We start from the raw sequence: 19,170 nt of genomic DNA, 5'->3' as shown, positions 1-19,170 counted from the left end.
CGCGGCGCGGCCCCACTCGGGAGCGCGCCCCGCCCGCCCCGCCGCCCGCGCCCGCCGCAGCGCCGCTCCCTCCCCTGCGCCCGTCCCCTCCCTGCAGCCGCCCGGCGCGGTGTGGGGAGGCGGCCGCTCCGCCCGCCGCCTCCGCCGCCCCGAGCTTCTCAGGTAGGTGCGGGTCGGGCCCGCGGGCCCCGGCCCCTGCTCCGCGCGGTGGGAGGCGGCGGGCGGGCAAGATGGAGCCGCGGCCGGCGGGGGAGGGGAGCGGAGCGAGGCTCTCCTCTCCCCCCTCCGCTCCCCTCCCCGCCGCTGAGGGTGATCCCGCGCTCTCCTCGCCCCGGGGTGCGGTGCCCGGGCCCCGCGGGGCCGCGCGAGGGGAGCTGCGCCATCGCCTCCTGCCTCGCTGTCCCCGCCCGGCCGTGCCCCGGGCCGAGGGCCGGGCCCTGTCCCTGCCCCCCGCGCGGGACGCGGGACACGCGAGGCCATCCCCGGCGCGCTGTCCCCGGCTGAGTCGGAGGGAGCTGTGCCGCCCCTTTGTCCCCTCAGCCGGCCCTTGGCCGCTCCAGGTGGGGCTGGGCCCTCCTGCTCTCCAGCCTGCGGCCGGGAATTGTTCCTTCCCTTCAGCAGCCGCAGCTCCGTGCGTGGGGCTGGTGCGTGTGCAGCGCTGTTTACTTCGAGCATATTCCCATTCGCGTGGGGCATCTGGATGTGTGTGTACAGCCCATGGATGTATTTACCGACACTCAGAAGTAGCGGGTGCCTTCGCTCACCTGCGCATCCAGGGGTACCTGGGGAGCCACACTGTGTCCTTTCTGTGCCTCTTTGCGTTCTGACATAACGCGTGTCAGTGCTGGGTATTCTCGTGGACAATTACGGATAGTTTTGTGCATAGTCTTTCGGGGGTAATTAATTAGTGAATAGTTGCGCCTTAAATTTGTGTGCAGTTCTGCCTGGATTAACAGTTATTTTGATCCATGTGTTTTTTATTTGTGTGAAATGAAAGGGTGGGAGTGGCACTCGGTTAAAATATTTCTTAAATAATGATTTATTTCTATTCCAGTCTTCAGATGCCCCAGTTTCTCTTAGAATTTTGTGTATGTGTGTGTGTCTGTACCCGTATCCCTCATATTTTAGATGCAACCTTAAATAAAAGTAGTCCAGCATGTTTTTCTCTTGGCCATTGTTGAACAGATTCAACAAGTAGACTTCGTCTTTCTGCAGTCTGTCACAAGGACACTGCCGTGGCTGTGTTTGGGTGTGTGAACAGGTATTCAGAGCCCTTTGCACTGCTGGGGTGTGGACAGGTGTCCAGAGCCTTCTGTAAGGTCCCGTCACAGAGAAACACTGAAAATGCACGTCAGGAGGGAGATGCTTGATCCATCTCTTAAGCTTGAAAGTCCTTTTGTGTGGTAGCAGGCTAGGGAAAGGAGAGAGGGTAGGTGAGAACACCCACTGAGATGAATGAGCACCTCTTACCTCTCGAGCTATTGTTCGAGACTGCAGCCCTGGGGAGAAGAGCGGGTGGGCAAGAACACCCACGGAGATGAATAAGCATCTCCAGCTCCTCAAAGCCCTTGTTCTAGGCTGCGGCAAGGGCTGCTCCTTTTTATTTGGGAATAGCCCCTTGAGGTGAATGGACAATTCACAAACACTAATAATCCTTTCTTTATAAAGATCCACCTCTACCTGCTCCAACATTCATATGCTTATTTGGTTTGCCTTGAAGTTTGGTAATTGCAGAACCACAGAATAATGAGGGTGCAGTTTCTGAGTACTCTCCTAAGCCAGTCTGTCTAGCCTGATGGCTGCTCCATTCTGTGCTGCTCCATCCCTAGCTCTGGGGTTTTTCTCCAACCTCCATTCCCTGTGCTGTGTTTGGGACTTGTCATGCCTGTCATCCAGATCTTTGATGTCCTCTAAGACCATCTTTTTGAGACCTTGTTGGTTTGGGTTTTTTTTAAGTAGCGTTACCTGGGAGTCGGGTCAGTGGTAGCCAGTGGTTAATGTGGTTTACGCTGACCTGGGACTGTCTCTCTGCTAATGGAAATATGGACTTCTGTTACTCTGTTGCCCCCATGCCTACACACTGTTGCTTTTGCTTTCTTGTTGGGTTAGTTTTCACCTGGATCATATCCCTGCTGTTGATTTGTCCTGCTCTTGCACAACACTTAGTGTTGGCAGAAGGAGTGGGAATGTGGGAGAAGAGGAAAGGGCAAGATTGTCCTGTTCAGAAAAAGGGGCGGATTCGGACTGGTTTCTGTTGATTACGAAACCAAACTGACATTGTGTCACTGTGACTGGAGGTGCACAGGTAATTAAATCATTGATGCCATCTTCCTTAATTTTTGTGAAGCCTTTCAAGGTGTCCTGTTCATCATCATCATCATCACATATGATCTTAATTTTGGGGTGGGAAGAAGTCAGCTGACATCCTTGCTGATATTCGCATCTAGTGAAACTCTGCCCTTGGATATGGCTTATTTGGTTTTTAAGGTCAGAAAGCCTAACAATTGTTTGCCTGCTTTTGCAATCAAATAATGAGTGAACCCTTAAAGTTCAGTTTACTTGACACTTAGCCTAGTGGTGCTTGCCAACATCAACTCTTTGTGAGAGCAGTTGAGCTTTGTCTGTAATACAAAGCTGGTGCTTAGGCTTTGGAGAGCTTTGTTTCTCCTAGGGTGTTTGAGTCAAAGGACTTGAACTCCCGGGGGCACGGAGACCGCACCCAGGTTGCAGCTCTGTGATGAGGAGCAGGAGGCACAGATGCTGGTGAGGGAAGGCTCCTACTCTGCCTGGCACGTCTGGGGAAGGGGAGTTTGAAGGGGGTAGGTGTTTAGCTCCAAATAACTCTTAACTTCTGTCATACGGAAATGACGCTGGGTCATCAGGGGAAGGACCATACTTGAAAGTTGCATTGCTTGGGGAACTCTTCATTTCTAAGAATAATTGAGAAATAAACTGTTTCCAAAATTACTTTGTCTCTTGATTTATCTTGTGTTGTCATGTAGTAACTCTAGCAAGTCACTGCTGTAAAAAAATTACTTCTTATATTTTGGCAGTTTTTAATATATTTTGCCTGGTGTCAAATGGTGAGAAAAATCATATTATGTACCAACTGCGGAATGAGCTTCATAAGCACAGTGGAGGAAAAGCTGGTTATCGAGCTTCACAAGTAGATAAGATTTCAACTGTAGGTTCAGGTGTTAACAGTGTATATTGTGCCACTGATAGAATTTCATACTTAGTATTTTTAAAATACATACATTTATGTGAATACTCCAGGTAAGGTGCATCTTTGTGAAAGCAAGCAGTTACAGCGTTTTAAAAACTGGGTAAGGCCATGCTTTAGCAAGAGTTAATGTGTAGAAAAGGAGCTGACAATAAAAGGGACATGTGAAAAACATTTAAATTGATAGAATTAATTCTTCTCAGTGAGTGATGAAAGGATTTCTCACACATGCTGTCCTAAGAGAGAAGTACAGAATAGACACCATATTTCTGTTGTGGTCTTGAAACGGAAAATATTCCTCTTGCTGCTGTTGCTGCTCAACCCCCCTGCAAAGCAAAGGAGCTCTGTGACGCTCCCCAGGGCCGTGGAGCTCAGCATAGAATGTCCTTTATGAGGGATCCTGAACAGAGCTGGGCCTGTGCTCTACTCCCGCAGCATTCACTGGCAGCAGTGACCTTCAGGGAGCTGTGCACAAATGATGCTTGTGACTGCTTGTGTTGTTAAGTAGCGAGTCACATACTTTGTATGTGTTGGATGATGATGAAAATGTGCTGCTACAGCCTCCCACAGCCCCATCGATACTGTGGAAACTATTGCAAGCTCAGCGGTGAAAAACCTCAGAAAAACAAGTGGGTGTTTTATGCTAACCCTCATTAAAAGCAAAATTGTCCCTGTTGGTGTGAGTTTACCCTTCCTGATATTCATAATTTGAAAAGATGTAATATAGATGGACTTCGAGTTTTGTGCAGTTTTGCTGTGATTCAGGTGTGTTTTGGCAGAAGTCAGAGGCACTTGCTGAGTCAGGTCTGTTCCGGTGCTCACCAGGCCACAGAAGACAGGCTGGGGTGGGTGAGAGCAGAGCAGTTGCCTGTTGCTTGTGCTGGGACTGATTATTCTGCTCAATGCAGATAATGGGTCTTGGGTCCAGAACTCAGCATAAAATAACTACTGCAAGTGCCTGTTTTGGGGGGCTTTGAACTTCTCTGCTTATTAAAGGTTTCATCTTATCTACACTGGCAGCTAAATCATGCTCATGATAGGCAAGGTATGATGTTTGAAAGCCGAAGATGGCATCACATCACAACCCAAGAGGATGCTTTTACGTAATGTGATTTGAGTAGCTTTGAAACTTCAATTCTTTGTAGTGAACAGGTCATGAATGGGAATTTCCTGCAGGAGGAAAGCCTGGAGACAGAGATGGGCCATAACAATACTTGGGAGCCTTAGCAGCAGTGAGCTAGAGCTGTGTGTTAAGCTGTATTTTAGGGATACGAGGAGGAGTCATGACCATGTCCAGGCATCCCCCTGTAGCAAAGCTTTCTGGGTCCCAGCTGGATTGTTCTGTTTCTTTCTAGCAGTGGTGGAACTTTTGTGCTTTGTTGCATGAGAAGCTGCCTCTCTTTTCTCAAAGCCAGCTTATCCAGTGTCTCCTCCCTTCTCCAGCATTTGTATAGATATAAATTACCAGGCACTAAAATATCTATATAGAAAATCCTTCTCAGTCACTTTCCGTCAAATCTTTTTCAAGTACAACTAAATTTCCTTGTTATAGTGCCTCATCTTAACTGTTTGTTGATATAGAGATATTCAGGCAGTCAGTTAAATCAGTTTAAAAACTGATTTAAGTAAACTGTTGCAAATACTTTCACAGGTTTAAATCAAGAAAGTTCTATCTTATTGGAACTTTTTGGAGGGTTTTATTCAAGAATGATTACACACAAAGTTGTATATGTTTAGCTATACAATTTAGCTAGAGTATAATTTTTAAATTGGCATAGCTTTGCATTTTATACCAATTCTCTTTTATATTGTATAACTCCCTGCCAAGAAACCTGCTTCCACTCTACAGATAGACTCTCTACATTCTTTTATTCCCTACTGTAATGTGAATGAAGGAAAATTATGCTGGAGATTCCATGTTAGGGTAATTAAGCTTGATTACAGATTTCCTTTTAAAACTTTTCCAAAGAAGTCTTAAAGAAGATAGAAGAGGAACCTTGGCTACTACTTGAAATTTGCATGGTTTGATGAAAAATGGGGGGATGCATTAAAAAAAATCCTATTGGCAGTCTTCCACTGAGATTGGAGGTTTTGTTAAGCTTCCTCTAGAAAGAAATTTTAAACAGTTACTGATTTGTACTGTCTTTCTTCGTTCATCCATTCCAGTGATGCTGGTTGCTGCCAGATGGAAGGTAAATTATCATCAGCCAGGGCTTGTGTTTGAAGTCAGTTTTTGTCGGTGGTATTGCAGCAGACACAAAGCACACACATATGGTGATGAAGCTGCAGCATTTGTCAGCTACAGCAGAATATTTTCACTGTCTGGGAGTTCTTTTGATGGTTCTCCCCCAGAAAGATGGATGGAAAACTCCCCCCAAATGTAATGAGGAGAAGAAGCAGAGAATAAGAATGTAACACAGGAGTGAGTGTGAGCCTGGTTGGTCTCATGAGAAATACCAGGAGCCCCTGCTTTTATTCAGTGCCTTCTCCCAGCTCTGGTGTGTTCCTTGGATACTGGGCAGCTCAACTGGCCCTTCTTTGTGGCAGTTGAGCTGGGAGCAGTTTTTTGGGGCCAAAGCCAATATTCCTGTGTTTAAAATGAGTACTGAGACAAGAATGCTGCTCACCACTCCAAGTGTCTGTAGTGGATCAACAAACAGCTGAACAGCCTTTCAGAGCTGCTGGGTTTTACCCTCTGTAGCAAAAGGGCATGACAGAACCCTCATGTTTGCAGTTCCATATAATGAAAAATCTCAGGTATTTTTTGTGATATTGCAGGCACTTTTTTAGTGGGGTTAAAGAAAGGTAACATTTTTTTGACTGCTAATTGTAGAAAACCTTCAGCTTCCTTTTGTATTGCTGCACAGAAAAGTCTGTCTGGTCTCTTGACCTGAGCTTATTTCCTTTGCCCTTTGCTAAGTGCAGGCTTGCAACTATTCTTAGTTGTTTTGTTTGGATGTTAACAGCTGCAATAACAGTGGTTTCACTTTTGTTCTACTGTACCCCATGCAAATCACCAGGATTGTAGCACTTGGATTATCTCTGCTAGAACATCTAATATTTAAACTGTATTACTATCATAATTTCACTATTTGACATAAACCCATATTCATATATTTGCACAAGAGTAATGCACACTGTAATGTGCCTTTGACAAGCCAGGGTAGACTGAGTGTTCCAACAGGGAATGTATCCTTTGTAATCAGGAGAAAAGAGCACGGGGATTTACTCCAGGGTAAATAGACTGTGCTGTGCGCTTTCTCTCTGGCTGGCAGGAAGCATTCATAACTGACAAATAAATTCAGTAATCAATAGTAGAGTTTAAATTGTGTTGCTGTAGGTGATATTCCAGAGTGATTGTAGGGAAAAGATAATAAATCTTCCAGACCTTATGTACTTGTGAAATTTTACCATGGGAAGACACTTTCGATGTCTTAGATGTGGCTCTAAGACATAGAAATACTCTGAAGGACCACATATTTATTGGCTTAATTTTATCTTCAGCATGGCTAAATATTACTGGTTTAGACTTTGAGTATTTGCAGCTTATTTAAGTTGTAGAACCAGTATGGTTGAATGGAAGATGTAATTGCTTTTTTTCCCAGAGTTGTTGGCAATGCCAACAATATCAACATATCTCAGTGCTGGCATTGCTAGCAGTTTGTATGTAGTCTAACTAGGACAGTAGAGGCATTTCTGCAATCCAGCATCTTGTACTTTGTTACAAATTCATTTCATCCCTCTGCTTTCCCAACTATGGCACCGTTGTGTTGCCCAAATGCCTTATGTGTTTATTTCTTTGACATTTACTGTGATGTGAAATAAGAAAACTGATTAGCACTTTATTCTTTTGCTGCAGTTAAGCAAAAAAACTTTAGGCTCCTATGTCTGCTATACCAAGAGAGTTATATCTTTCTTTGGTTTACAGCTGACTCACATACAAATCTTAGAGCTAGAGCAACTAAAATTTAGATGAGACGTGGTTAGGAAGGTTTTGGAACCGTAGATGAGCAAATATTGTCGATCTTGGTTGCTGAAATGCTGTTGTTCATTTTTTTTACTTCTTCCCTAGTTATACCTATGTGAATAATACATATTTTAAACTGTCCTTTTTAACTATGTGTCTCAAGTGAAGGCTTAATAAAACTAATTTTAAAAGAAATTTACTGACATCAATACTGTTTACTAAAAATAGACAAAGTAGTTTGGACTAATTTATGAAACAGAGGTAGCTTTTGAAAGATTCTCTTTTGTGGAACACTGCAGAATTATGGTATATTGATACATATTTCCCTCTCCTGTTTTTGGTAGAAAATGATGCACCCTGTTGCCAGCAGTAATCCAGCTTTCTGTGGGACCGGCAAGAGCTCTTGCCTGAACGAAGACAATGTGAGGGCTGCGGATCAGTTTGACCTCTACGCCACACAGCAGAGCAAGTACAGCCACGCAGTCAGCCACAAACCCATTGCCTGCCAGAGACAAGATGCCTTGAACGACTCCCACTTGCAGACCACAAGTGGCAGGAATATAGAGACAAAAGATGAACTAAAGAAAAAGAAAAACCTCAACCGCTCCGGGAAACGTGGAAGGCCGTCAGGGACCACGAAATCAGCAGGGTACCGAACCAGCACAGGCCGACCCCTGGGGACCACCAAAGCAGCTGGATTTAAGACAAGTCCAGGCAGACCCTTGGGTACAACTAAAGCAGCAGGATACAAAGTCAGCCCAGGCAGACCTCCAGGTAGCATTAAAGCTCTATCACGGCTTGCAAATCTAAATTATACTTGTGGCAGTGCGGCTTTTCCTTACCCTATGGTGCATAACAGAGGAGTCCATGCTGCTGGTGAAACCAGCAGCAAAATCAAACAGCCTAATGAATGAAGGGAGGGAATGAGTAACTCCTTACTAATCTGCTTTATGCTGATTTTGGGCATGTTTCTTGAGTTTTCTTGTAATGTTTGCTTAAGCCTGAGCTTCTAGATTTTATTCCAATAATGCCATAACCTAGGGGTGCAATTAATAACTTTCACAGAATGTTGAGAAGGCTTTAGTTTAAAAAGCTTTTAGTTTAAAGCTTCTGTTGATTTTAAATCATAATTTATAAGGAAGTCTAAAATGACACATTATGCCTTGGTGTTGATACTTAAGTAATGTCCATGTCCCAAGTTTTAAGTTCAATTTCTCATAAATCTAGATGTGTGGCTATGCATTAAATAATCAAAATAAGGAGGACAGAAATTAGCTGGCTGATGGTTCATGATGTGGCCTGGCCCACAATGAGCAACTTACCCAATTCTTACTTGGTATGAAAAAATTGATAAACAAAGTAGCAAGCCACATTTTCCACTTCTGCAGGACTTTCTACAGACCTCAGATAGACTTAAAATAGACTTAAAAACTTAAACAAAAAAAACCCAACCTTTTTTTCTAAAGTGATTTCTGGTGGCTTTTATTTCTGGAGTTGTAGCATTAAGTGAATTTCAGCTAATGCTCCAAAAATATTTTGGAAGATATTAAAGAAACCTGAGTATTTGTACAGTGTGTTACAGCTTCACAGCGCCTTACAAAGCAAGACAAATTACTTTGCCTTTAGGTGAGAGCTGTTCTTTTAGCTACACTGCTACAGGATTCTGCTAGGTTATTTTGAAATGCCTAATAGTACATATACCAAACCACAAATGATTCTCTGAAATTTGAAATATTTTATAAGACATAAAGTACTGTTCATTCTAGTTAGGCACTTGATTAATAATTAACAGTATGTTCTTAAATCTGTAAATAGCTATTTACCCTGGCTTTTGCCTTTCAAATCTGTGCTTAGATGGTGACAGTTTAATAGCTTTTAAAGTAATAATCTATAATGTTTACAAATTAAACTTTTTAAATAGACACTGTTGCCAAATTTTTAGACTCAGTTTTGCCAGATATTCCTGGAAATAGTTATTTCATTGTTACTCATTTATACTATATTTAAGTTATGGAAGCTTATATATCTACCAAAGGACACCATTTTCATGATTTATAAAAGCAAACTGTATAGCTGATGCAAACAGGATGCAGTTTACTGCACTGCTAGATCCCAGATACAGAGTAATTTATCTATGCATGCAAGCCAGAAAAAAATGTTGGTTAACTATAAATACTTTTCTTGACTCAAATTAAAACCTCCTCTCCTCCCAAAAGAAATGTTCCATTTTTCAACTGGGTGTGTGTAATTTTTTTTTTTAAGTGTGGGAGAATGTGTGAGTGTGAGTGTGTAAAATACTTTCATTCAGACTTCAAAAGAAAAAACAACCAGTCCTCAATGTTGCATATTGTTTGTTCTAAATTAATTTTACTGAAACTAAAACTTTTTTTTTAACTTGGAAGAAAGTTTACATCTAAGTCATTTCACATATAAAATGACTTTATGATAAATTTGTAGCTTGAAATACCCGGGGAGGGGGAATATGTAGAATTTGCAGATTTGGGAAAGAATAAAATTTGGGTTAATTGAGCCTGTGCTGAATGGGTAATGATGATGGTCATTTTTGTTAACATAAATGCTATTCTGGCCTGCTGTCATTTTTATTAGACCTCTTGATTTCAGTGATGACAACTTAAGAAACAGATGTCATGTTTCATACCTTTTTTATCAGGAAAAAAGCAGCAAGCCTTCAGGTGTTCCAGTGATGCCTAACACATATTGAGCTGGACTTTTGCTGTACTTTACAATAGGTGTGTTGAATTGTTTTGGGGGAGCTGTGTATGCACTGGCAACTAAGACAATGAACCTCAACTTATACTGGATGGCTCCTTAGTCGATAGATGAACTAATGGCAGCTAAATTGCTACTAAGGAATAGTTTCTTCATGCTGAAGCTCTGAAATCCAGTTGTACGTTCTGTTCCTCAACAAACTCACAAGTCTGAAATTTAGCAGTCTCTCTCAGAAGATATAACTTCTGACACCTGCAAAATGCTAACGTGAGTTCATTCACCCTCAGGATCTGTGTTGTATTGGCTGTTTTTAATCAGATAATTTTTCAACAAAAGACTGCTTTAAGTTCTTTCCTGAACTCAGCTGGGCAAGCAGTCATCTTCAGCTGAATGTATAACTGCAGGAGTGTCACACCTCTCTGGCAAGGAACGTGTTGCATGTCACCACTGTACCTTGGAGAAACTCCACTCCTTACCTCCTCCTGTTGATCCTGTTTGCTCCTGTCCGTTCCTCACTTGTGCATCCACTCAATGGTGCTTTGCTGTGTGTCAGGAGATAATGCAGATGTATTGCTGTTCTGCTAGTATAATTTGTATTCAAGTATGCTGATGAAATAATGAAATCACCTAAGCAATTTCTGTTCATTACAGTGTTTATTAATTATATCAGATTAAATATAATCCCAGTAAAAACTAATTAATGTTGTCAGTTGTGAAGTGATGAGCATCAAATAGAAAAGTGTTCGGAGAGCCTGCAGTGTGCTGTTTGGCACCCTGGATTTAGGAAGGAGACCAGAAATGTATTGCTGGCATCTCCTAAATCTGCTTTATTTTATATCTGACTAGAGTGGTGCCGTGTGGGGGGACAAAAAAAAGAGGAGATTCAAAGTGACTAGAAAATGGAATTTTCAAATACTTCTGTTCTTCCTATATATAGTCTGCAGAATACATTGTGCTTTTTTCAACACTTTTCTTTCCATGAAAAACACTGAAACAGCATGTTAATACCTAAACTTTATTAGTACCAATGGGAAAACTGGCATTTTCCCCCCATAGTATGAAAACATTACTTGTAAGGTAAATTGCTTATTTTATATTATATATCATAATTCAGCTATTCATAAGCTAGGATCACTGTTGTGTGTTAACACTGTTCAGAAGACTGACATGTCAAGTTTAGGTTTTAATAATTTCTTTTAGTTATCAAGTTTCTAGTGTCTTATTTATACATAAATGAAATGTATTAGCTTGCTATTACTCCTTAACGATGCTATAAAGTTCACTGTTTAAGATACATATAGTAACTACTATTCATTTTCTGATTAAATTTACTTAAACTTTAAAACCAAATAATTTTGCTACTATAAAGTCTTGCACTGGACAGATTCAAGATGCTAGCACCATATTTTGGCAGAAAAAAAATCAGATACCATCAGAAGCAGCTGACTTTGATATCAAAGATGGTATTTTTAAAATCAGCACTTAGCTTTGTCATTAAGGCAATGTTCTTTATATCTTGGATTTAGTTTAAAGTAATCAAATTAACTAGAGCCATTAAAGATCTCTCTCTTCTGAATGAGTATATTTTCATTTTGTCTGAAGGATCTTAATGTTTAGTCAGGACAAAGCCAAGCCTTGTCAGTGAAAAGTGATGTATCTGTGAAGAGAATTACCTGGAACTACAATACACTGAGTAATTCAGATGAGAATTTAACTCCCTCCCCCATTTTGAAGAGCTTTAAAAGGCAGAGCAATGTGAAGTCATTTGTGCAATGGTTTCATTATCTGTGACTCTGCTGTTCTTTGTTATATGTAGTATAATACTTCATGCTACCCTTAGAGTTGACAGTTAAAACAGCTGATAACAATCATAAATACTTGGAACTGCAAACTTCATTTCTGATTACAAAAAGTTTATTCTTCTCTATTTTAATGCATATATTTTAACCCACTAAATATATTTATGACATTAGTAGAGACTAGATCTTTCTCCTTGTGACTTTTTTTCAAAATAGAAGAATCTGTATTCTGAAATTTGAACCACTTTCTGTTCCTTCAGTCTTTCATCATTTGCTTTTCCACAGGTTTACTTTGTGGGTAACAGTAATCTGTTAAATAACTAGTATCAGCACCCTGTTCTCTGCTGTAAAAAGCCTGATTAGATACTGTGTATGTTTTTATGTCCATGAACTTGAGCTACTCGTGTGCAATTATGTGTATGGGAATGGAGTAGTGTTCATGATCTGTACTTACATCATCATATGGATGTATATTTATTAATAAAGTTAATACTTTAAAACCTAACCATTTTTCCCTGTTGTTTTTTTTTTTAATATCTTTTAAATTCTGACTGAAGATGCCAGTTGACAGCATTACCTGATTATTACAGGCACATTACGTGTGATTGCATTAAGGCAAAAAGACTCTGAGTTACAAGGCGTCAGGATGTAGAGGAATCTTGCTTATTTTTTAATTAATTAAAAACAGTGTGACAGTAACTTAATTGTTCTTGTCCTTTCACTCAAATAGGAGAAAAGGGGAGGAAAGGAGCTATAACCCTGTATGGATAAATAGTCAACTGCTAACTTCTTCCTCTGTTGCACATGGAAATCAATTTGAAAGTACTCATAAATAACATTTTCATGGAATGGTGGTCATAATTCATTAGTCTGTGATGAATAAGATGTATTTATCCTTGTATTCCAGGAATATTCCAATTTATCTGTGTTGGTAAGATGTACCACTACACTCAGCACTTTTTTTCTCTTTACTGAAGTTTTTCAGTAATTTTGGGGAAGAACAGGAATCCCACCAGAAGCTGCAGTCCAGACTTGCAGGCCTGCATCCTCTGCTTGCTCTCCAGCACCCTTTTTCTTTTCCATGAACTTTCAAAGGCTTTGAATACATCTGGAGTTGGAACATTCCAAATACCAGTTGCTGTTACTTTGCAGACTTTTTGAATTTACCTGATAAGGACATTTGGTATGTTGGTTGGGTTGGTTGGTTGGCTTTTTGGGTTTTTTTTTTTTTTGGTTGGCTATTCTGATAGTTCTAAATACTTGTCTTTCAAGATTACTGGATATGTTCAGAACAGAGTTTGCTACATGCTGGTCTAAAAATCTCAGTTCCTGGACATGAGCAACATGCATTATTTTATTTGTTGTGAGGAAACCTTAAATATTCGTTATTACATCAGTCACAAATAGTATCAAACAAGAATCCAGCCTTTTCAGGTGTGTTGGAAGTTGCTTGACTGCTTCCAGTGGCTCTGTGTTCTCTGCCGTGGAATGAATGGAAGGATGGAAGCTGCAGGGAGTCTGTTCCTCAGTGCACAGCAGGTATGTGTGGCCAGGTGTGGTTTCTGATGACAGGACCAGTTCAGAATTTATTCATGCTGGCAGACCAGCACTGCTGGGGTATCAGCTATGCAAACTGCACATCTTCAAGGGGTCTTTAAAATGGTTCTTCCTTTTCATAACCTCAGTTACATGTATGGTGAGACACCAGGGCTTGTTTTGGGGCTAGACTGGCACTTGTATGCTTCTACATCTCCTTGATGTGAGCTCTTTTAAGCAGCACAAAGAGTGAATTAGTCATGTTGTACCTGTTAAACACGGATTACTTACAGTCACCGTAAAAAAACTGTTATTTTGATTTGTGTTATGGCAGGAAGGATATTATGTTAAGATTAAATTCACAGATAAGTAATTTTCAAATTGAAAATGCTGTTTTGACTAAAACATAAGGAGAAGGGGGAATGGGGCAGCTTGTTCTTTGCTAGTCTGCACCAGTTTGGATTCCCTTTGTGCTTTTGCTTTCAGGCTTACTCTGCATCAGCTAATCTAATTAAATATTTTCCCTCAATGTGCAAACCTCATGTTTTCTATTTTTAAAATATGTCCTCATTATTAGTGCTTATGCAAATTGGACTTTGAAAGAAAAAGCTTCAAGCGAGAAAATGTGTGCTGTAAGGAATGACACAGTTGGAGAAGTACACATGAGTAAAAACAAAGCATCAAATCCCATTTCTGTAATAAATTACTCCATCTTCATTTATACACATGTATTTGATTTTTCCTGCCCTTTTCCAGTGTGTTCGTGCTCCCATAGGTCATAACTATCAGTTTTTGACAGATGCAGAGTTTTGGCAAAATGTCATTTTGCACTGCTGGCAGTTTTAAGGAAGTGTATTTAAAAAGATATCAGCACTTGAAATAATGTGTTCATTTTCAAATGTGTTCACTTTCAAACTGCTCCAAATAGTCTGAAGGCTTCACTATTAAATAAAGTAAAAACTAATTCTGCAACAGGAAAAATACAATTTCCCAAAAAGGAATATGGGAATATTTATCTTGCCTTTCTGCCTGGGAGCTTTAGTTGATAAGCTGCTGAAAAAGAAGTCTACTTTTTAGTTTTAAAAATATGCCTTTAGTTTGCCGCGTTTTACCCTTACCCCAGCCTGCTGTAGGTTAAGGAACAGTTTGTGTGCAAACAACTCCCAAACGGGACCGTTCTTCCCTAACGAGGGAGCAGGCAAATCCTTCATGTGGCTGTGAGGAAATGCTGGGGCTGCGAGCGGCTTGTAAACAGCCTTTGGGATGTTACAGCTCACTCACTGCCCAGTCACAGCAGCCTGCCGAGGCCAGGGGATGGCACTTGCCTCGCTGCAAGAATTTCCAACCTGAGCTCATTTAAATCAACACTGAAACGCCTCCAGCAGCATCAGCAGCGGGTCACACCGTGCGGGCTGAGCCCTGCAAGGCGCGGTCCCAGAGTCATGGGATGGTTTGGATTGGAAGAGACTTTGAACAACTTGGCCCATGCCCCTGCCACGGCAGGGACACCTTCCACTATCCCAGCTTGCTCCAAGCCCCGTCCAAACCGGGCTGGGGCAACCACAGCTTCTCTGGGCAACCAGGGCCTCACCACCCTCACAGTAATTTTTTTCTTAAAATAATTTTAATAAAGAATTTTTTTTCTATTATATGATCTAAACCATTCTCCCTTGTCCTGTCACAACATGCGCTTGTGTTGTCCCATTCTTCCTGTAAATTCCCTTCAGCTTCTGGGATGCCATAGTTAAGTCACCAGGCTGAACACTCCCAATTCGGGCTTCAGCGAGGCCGCGAGAAAACTCGCTTAAACCCACTTTCTTTGTACCTATCACGGCCAGGGCTCAGCCCCGCTCCCCAGCACCACCCCCAGCCCTTCAGGGCTCTTCCCACGGAAATACGGAGGGCAGCGGAACTGGAAGTGTCCCGGGGATCCGGCGGAAGCGCTCGTTGTCCGGGGAGACGCGGTGGCGGCTCCCGGGGCCGGGGATGTGGGTGAGCGTGTGGCGGCTGCTGCTGGCGCTGGCCTGGCTCGGTGCGACCCTTCCCGCAGGTGCGGCCAGGGGGCTCTGGGTTGGCGGTGGCGGGGCGGGCGGGCCGCGGAGCTGACCCCTGTCTCCGTCCCTGTCTCTCCCTCAGGGGCGGCGGCGGAGCGGAGCGCGGGCGGCCCCGAGCCGGTGCGGTACCGCACGGCCGAGATGGCGGACGCGATGCTGGGCAGCGGGGCCCTGGCCGAGCAGCCCGTGCTGCTGTCGGCGGTGCCGGCCGAGGCGAGCGGCGGCCCGGTGGAGGTTTGCGATGGGGCAGCCGCGGGCGATGCGTGCGGGCCGGCGGGGAGCGACCCCGCGGGCGCCCAGGCCCGGGAGCAGCCCGTGCTGGAGGCCGTGCTGCCCGCGCCCGCTGAGGAGCAGAACGGCACCGACGGCGCCAAGGCTCCCAAGGTGAACTGCGAGGAGAGGAACACGACGGGCATCGAGCGCTTCACGCTGCAGATCCTGAATGTGTCCCAGGTACGCGGGTGGCCCGCTCACTGCCCGCTGCTGGTGTGAACGCCTGAGGGTGCTGGAAGATGCCCCGTCAGCTTGTTGCTTTCCGTGCTTGACTTAGTGAATTTCCTTGTGTAACGTCCTCAGTAATACCGAAGAACGTATATGACTGGGCAAGGAGGCTTTTTGCAGCATTCTGAGCAGAAAAAAAAGGAGTTACAGCTCGCTTCATGTGCCTGTGTGTGTTATCTCTGTGCCTGCAGGGTACTGCCAGCTTGCTCTGTGTTCTGGTGTTTCTCTCGGAAATCATTAATGACAGTTAGTGCCAGCTCATTTCTTTTAACAGTTATGTGTATGTATATTTTTAAGTAATAAACTTTTAAAATAACTTTAAAAAAAGGTTATGTACAATTCTCTACCTGTTTTAAAAGGTGCAGCTGCTTGATCAGTATTGCCAAGTATCTAACTGATTGCTGAATGTTGCATCCCTGCACAGAATTTAACTCTGTTAAATATGTAATTGTTCATGTCTGTTCTTATGCTTTCTCCAAGGACCTGATGGAGTTCCTGAACCCAAACAGCAGTGACTGTACACTGGTCCTGTTCTACACACCGTGGTGCCGCTTTTCTGCCAGCCTGGCACCTCATTTTAACTCTTTGCCCCGAGCATTTCCCACTCTTCGCTTCCTGGCACTGGATGCATCCCAGCACAGCAGGTAACTCACATTCCCTATGCTCTAGCTGCAATTTATTCCTGTTAGTTTTGAGTTTTAAAAACAGGAGTGACTTTTTTTCCTACATAAAAAAGACAACTTTATTTTGTGAAACTAACAGTTTTAGTATTGTGACTGTCTTTATTTCTTCCTCCAGAAGATTTAATTTCCTTCATGTTTTGTTTTTTTCTTTCTGTAGCTTATCAACTAGATTTGGAACTGTGGCTGTACCAAATATCCTCCTTTTCCAAGGTGCTAAACCTATGGCTAGATTTAATCATACAGAGAGAACGCTGGAAACCCTGAAAGACTTCATCTTTAACCAGACAGGTGTGTAAATCAGCTCTGGTTTGTCAGTGGGAAGCACAGGCTGGCTTTAAGGTCCGAATTGGGCTTTCCTGTCCCTGTGTATGTTCTTTAAAATGAATGTCCCTAAGAGGACCCAGCAGAGGTTCACTTAATCAGCTGTTGCCATGAGCTGGATTTCAGCCTGTGCTGAGAGCAGAAACTCAGCCCCTTGGGCTGCTGGCACAGAGCAGGTGGAACAGTGGGGTTTAGCTGGAGAGGCTGCCAGAAGGATGGAGCACATCTTTCTGCCCAAAGATTTAATTAAGAATGAAATAAATAAAACTCTCTTTGCCACCCAGCTAGGTCTCTTCTAATCCACATTGAAGTGCTGTGTGGATCTGCATTTCCAGAAATGAACAAAAATGAGATTCCTGAAAATCACTTTAAATTAAATTTCCATGCGCTGAAAAGCCCCCACAACTTAGCCAAGGCTGTGCTATGGGAGGACAAAACAAGTCTTCTGTTATGCAAATACACATAAAAATCACTAAGTTTTTATATAAGTAAATTATATCCTGGGTATATGTTAATGCACAGGGGCCATCTCACCAAAATTTTAAGTCTACCTGTGTTTAAGCCTTAGTTTGAGAGCAGGAACAAAGCTCCAGATAGAACCAGCTTCTCTGTATTTAGCGATTATGATGTTGACCAAGTGCTTTATTTTTTAGGTATAGAAGCTAAAAGCAATGTGGCTGTGACAGAGGAGGACTGGGAAGGGCCCCTGCCCAGTGTTCTGACAAAAGGCATAGACTGGCTGCTGCTGTTCTCTGTGCTCTTCCTGGCTGGCTTTGTCATGTACGCCACCATTCGCACCGAGAGCATCCGGTGGCTCATCCCGGGACAAGAGCACGAACATCAGGAATAACCTCACATGTTCCAACAGGGACAAAATTTTCCAGTTATTGGTAAAGTGGGAATTTCTATGGACTGGAAGTACCTAAGAATGAACTGTTGAATTTGTTGGCTGTAATTTATAATAATGACTAAAAATTTGCTTTATTTATCAACTACTGAATCTGTAAGGGGCACATTTGTGGTGATTACAGGTATAAGTGAACAAGTATGAAAAAACATGAACTAAAGTATTTATTAAGCTGCTCTGATTGACCTTTTTTTAATGGACTCATGTAATTAGAGGTACAGTTCTAATTTGTAGATCAGGGAAGATTTTTACAGCACATTGGTCTGTGTGTGGAACTGCAAGGAAAAAGGGTGGTGAAGGGAGGTGTTGATACATTAGTTTGACTGTTCTTACAATGAACTATGAAGATGTTTTAAATTATTTTTCACTCCCTTGGAGGTGACTGTTCCCACCTCTGGCACTGGGGTTCAGTGCTGGTCTTCTCATTTACTTTGCTCTGAGTTTTGATTTAGTAGCAGGTTTTTATGAGATTTAGAGTTACTTCCCAAGCTCACCTCACTATTTCTGTGTATGTATGCAACTTATTTACCACATTTCTGTTGGAATTGTATTGATTGTCCTTTTTAAAAAAATAAATCAGGTTTTTAGTGTAACCTTTTAAGTCGCTTTCTTTCAGAAGGAAAAACATGCAATTTCTGAACTTCAACTGACCTGCCTAAATTATCAAGACCAGTCTTGATGCTTATTTAAATTTCTAGTACCGTGTTTGCTAGTTCCACACTCTCCACTTGAGGCTACATAAAGAATTTATGGGGTTTTTTTAGTTATGATTAGTATGGAGGGCTTTGGATAAGGTATGGACTGGTATGTTGTGTGGGGTTTGGATTATGTGACTGCATAGTATTTATTATGGGGGAGGCTTGCCAGAGTACCGTGATAGGGTGCTTTAGAGAGCAAATTAAACTAAGATACAGCAAAGACAGTCTTAAGACATATGTTTGACAGCTCATATCTGTAAACGTAATTCTTCATCTATTTCTCTGCTGGCTCTATCTTTTCGTCTGGAAAACAGAGATCATGTATATATCTGTGTCCAAAAAGGAAACCCCACTGGTAAAACTTCGGTGTGACTGAAGATAAAGCTAGGATGGATGTTATTAATAAAGATTGTAATGATAAATTGGAGCATTCTTGCCTCTGCCATCTGGGTTGTTTGAGAGGCCCAGGGTTGGATTGTCCCCAGTGCTTATGTCCGCACTGCTAAAGAAACAGAGATGTATTTACAAACAGAACGGGGCCGTTTTGGTGCGGTCCCCTGGGGTGGAAACGACTCTTGTCTGCTCCCTGGAGACAGAATCCACCAGCGGCCGCGGCCCGCAGCTCAGCTCGGCCGTTTTCCTCCCGGGTAGGTGTCACAAATCATGGAATCATCAAGGTTAGAACAGACCTTTTAGAGCGTCCAGTCCAGCCCTGCACCAGCACCGCCACTGGAACCCCTAAACCGCCTCA

At 42.6% G+C, this 19,170-nt stretch overlaps 2 protein-coding genes across 4 annotated transcripts; both read left to right on the top strand.

Annotated features, from left to right (window-relative positions):
- Window positions 1-14: 14 nt before the first annotated feature.
- Window positions 15-12,224, top strand: C15H5orf24 (chromosome 15 C5orf24 homolog). Of its 3 annotated transcripts, XM_086851507.1 has the most exons (3): window positions 15-162; window positions 7,535-7,964; window positions 9,862-12,224. In XM_086851507.1, exons 2-3 carry the CDS (start codon window positions 7,538-7,540, stop codon window positions 9,900-9,902), a joined length of 468 nt encoding a protein of 155 aa, XP_086707633.1. In that variant the 5' UTR covers window positions 15-162; window positions 7,535-7,537; the 3' UTR covers window positions 9,903-12,224. The 3 variants fall into 3 exon arrangements, with proteins under 3 accessions (XP_086707633.1, XP_086707632.1, XP_023791837.1); XM_086851506.1 differs by lacking the exon at window positions 9,862-12,224 and having other exon boundaries at window positions 36-162; window positions 7,535-8,228; XM_023936069.2 differs by lacking the exons at window positions 15-162; window positions 9,862-12,224 and adding an exon at window positions 3,762-3,852 and having other exon boundaries at window positions 7,535-8,228.
- Window positions 12,225-15,178: 2,954 nt separating this feature from the next.
- Window positions 15,179-18,846, top strand: TXNDC15 (thioredoxin domain containing 15). Its single transcript, XM_086851504.1, has 5 exons — window positions 15,179-15,305; window positions 15,392-15,762; window positions 16,291-16,454; window positions 16,651-16,781; window positions 17,468-18,846. The coding sequence occupies exons 1-5, from the start codon at window positions 15,242-15,244 to the stop codon at window positions 17,662-17,664; spliced, it is 927 nt and encodes a 308-aa protein (XP_086707630.1). The 5' UTR covers window positions 15,179-15,241; the 3' UTR covers window positions 17,665-18,846.
- The last annotated feature ends 324 nt before the right edge of the window (window positions 18,847-19,170 follow it).

This window comes from Cyanistes caeruleus, chromosome 15 (genome assembly GCF_971803275.1).
Source record: "Cyanistes caeruleus chromosome 15, bCyaCae1.hap1.1, whole genome shotgun sequence".
NCBI lineage: Eukaryota > Metazoa > Chordata > Aves > Passeriformes > Paridae > Cyanistes > Cyanistes caeruleus.
This window is presented reverse-complemented; position numbering and strand designations above follow the sequence as displayed.